Source organism: Thermobia domestica, chromosome 17 (genome assembly GCF_964235325.1).
Source record: "Thermobia domestica chromosome 17, izTheDome1.hap1.1, whole genome shotgun sequence".
NCBI classification, from domain to species: domain Eukaryota; kingdom Metazoa; phylum Arthropoda; class Insecta; order Zygentoma; family Lepismatidae; genus Thermobia; species Thermobia domestica.
The window spans coordinates 105,725,638-105,726,908 of NC_137470.1; the positions used below are offsets into that span (position 1 = coordinate 105,725,638).

Below are 1,271 nucleotides of genomic sequence, written 5' to 3' on the forward strand. Positions count from 1 at the left end.
TTTTCGTTAATATTCACAGGGACACTACATATATTGAAGAAAATTACAACTGTAACAATTATTTGAAGAATTTCTGTCCATTACAAGTTTCTACTCTTTTATTATCATTTAGGTGGGGGCGCCAAAATATTGTTTGCTTACACTTAAGAAATGTCTAGATCCGACCCTGGATTCTGGCAACGCTGCTTGAGTTGGAAATATACTGTGACTCAATCTTTGCGCAAGTAAATTGTGAAGTCAATTGTTTTAATCTTTAAATCATCCATTATTTGGAGAAGCTTTTTCTACAAGTAGTTTGTTACCAACGTAACACCTAAAACATGTGGCTGAACCGTAAGAAAATTAATAATATAAACCCGAAGCAGAACTACAAAGTAGTAATCTTGGGAAACCCGTTAGTTGGTAACACATCTATTGTTATGCAGGTAGTATATGGAAAATTTCAGGAGTTCTATGAGCCAATACCTGACTGTCATCAGAAAGATGTAATGGTTAATGGTGTGAAACAAGCAGCTTACATTCTGGATGCAACGAATAATAAGGTCATAGATAACCGTGACTTCTTCATTAAACATGGTGATGGTTTCTTATGTGTGTTCTCTCTGACAGACAGGGCTTCTCTTGAAGCAGTTGATGGGTTCCTAAATCAAATTTGGCACTTGAAGGGCGGAGATTACGCTCCTGTTATTCTTGTGGGTAACAAGAAGGACGTTGCAGATCGGAAAGTACGGTACTTAGAAGGCATGGAAATGGCTGCGAAGTGGAGGATTCCATATATTGAAACATCAGCCAAAACGAAGGAGTTTGTTGATAATGCATTTCTATCTCTGATAGAAGAAATTGCTTACCGCAGATTAGCAGTTCAGCTTGAAGTTTCAGATGATGGCACTCAAGGCGTTGAGTTCGACTCAACTTCAGGAACCTTCGTTGAAAGCTCACCTGATGAACCTAGTTCTAAAATCACGGAAACTAGGGGATGTTGTGTCATTCTTTGAAACGGCTAACTTAATTTTTTTTTTTTTTTTTTTTGAAATGTTCATTCATTAGACATGCTATTTAAAATTGTTCCGTCAGATGATGTGATCAGTACATTCATCTCACAAGTGGCTTGGCTTGCACAGAACTGAACTGAACTCAACCTAATTACTAATAGTGTGTTGGTGACTACCTTTTTTCTTTCCGTATTGTATTTATAACTGTGAGAGCAAATATGTTTAAGTATCAATCGATAGTATTCTAGTAAATAAGTTTGTTCAATGTAGTTTCAAAAT

At 36.4% G+C, this 1,271-nt stretch overlaps 1 protein-coding gene across 1 annotated transcript; it reads left to right on the top strand.

Annotated features, from left to right (window-relative positions):
• Positions 1-320: 320 nt before the first annotated feature.
• Positions 321-995, top strand: LOC145674117 (GTPase NRas-like). Its single transcript, XM_081743942.1, has one exon. It carries the CDS (start codon positions 321-323, stop codon positions 993-995), a length of 675 nt encoding a protein of 224 aa, XP_081600068.1.
• The last annotated feature ends 276 nt before the right edge of the window (positions 996-1,271 follow it).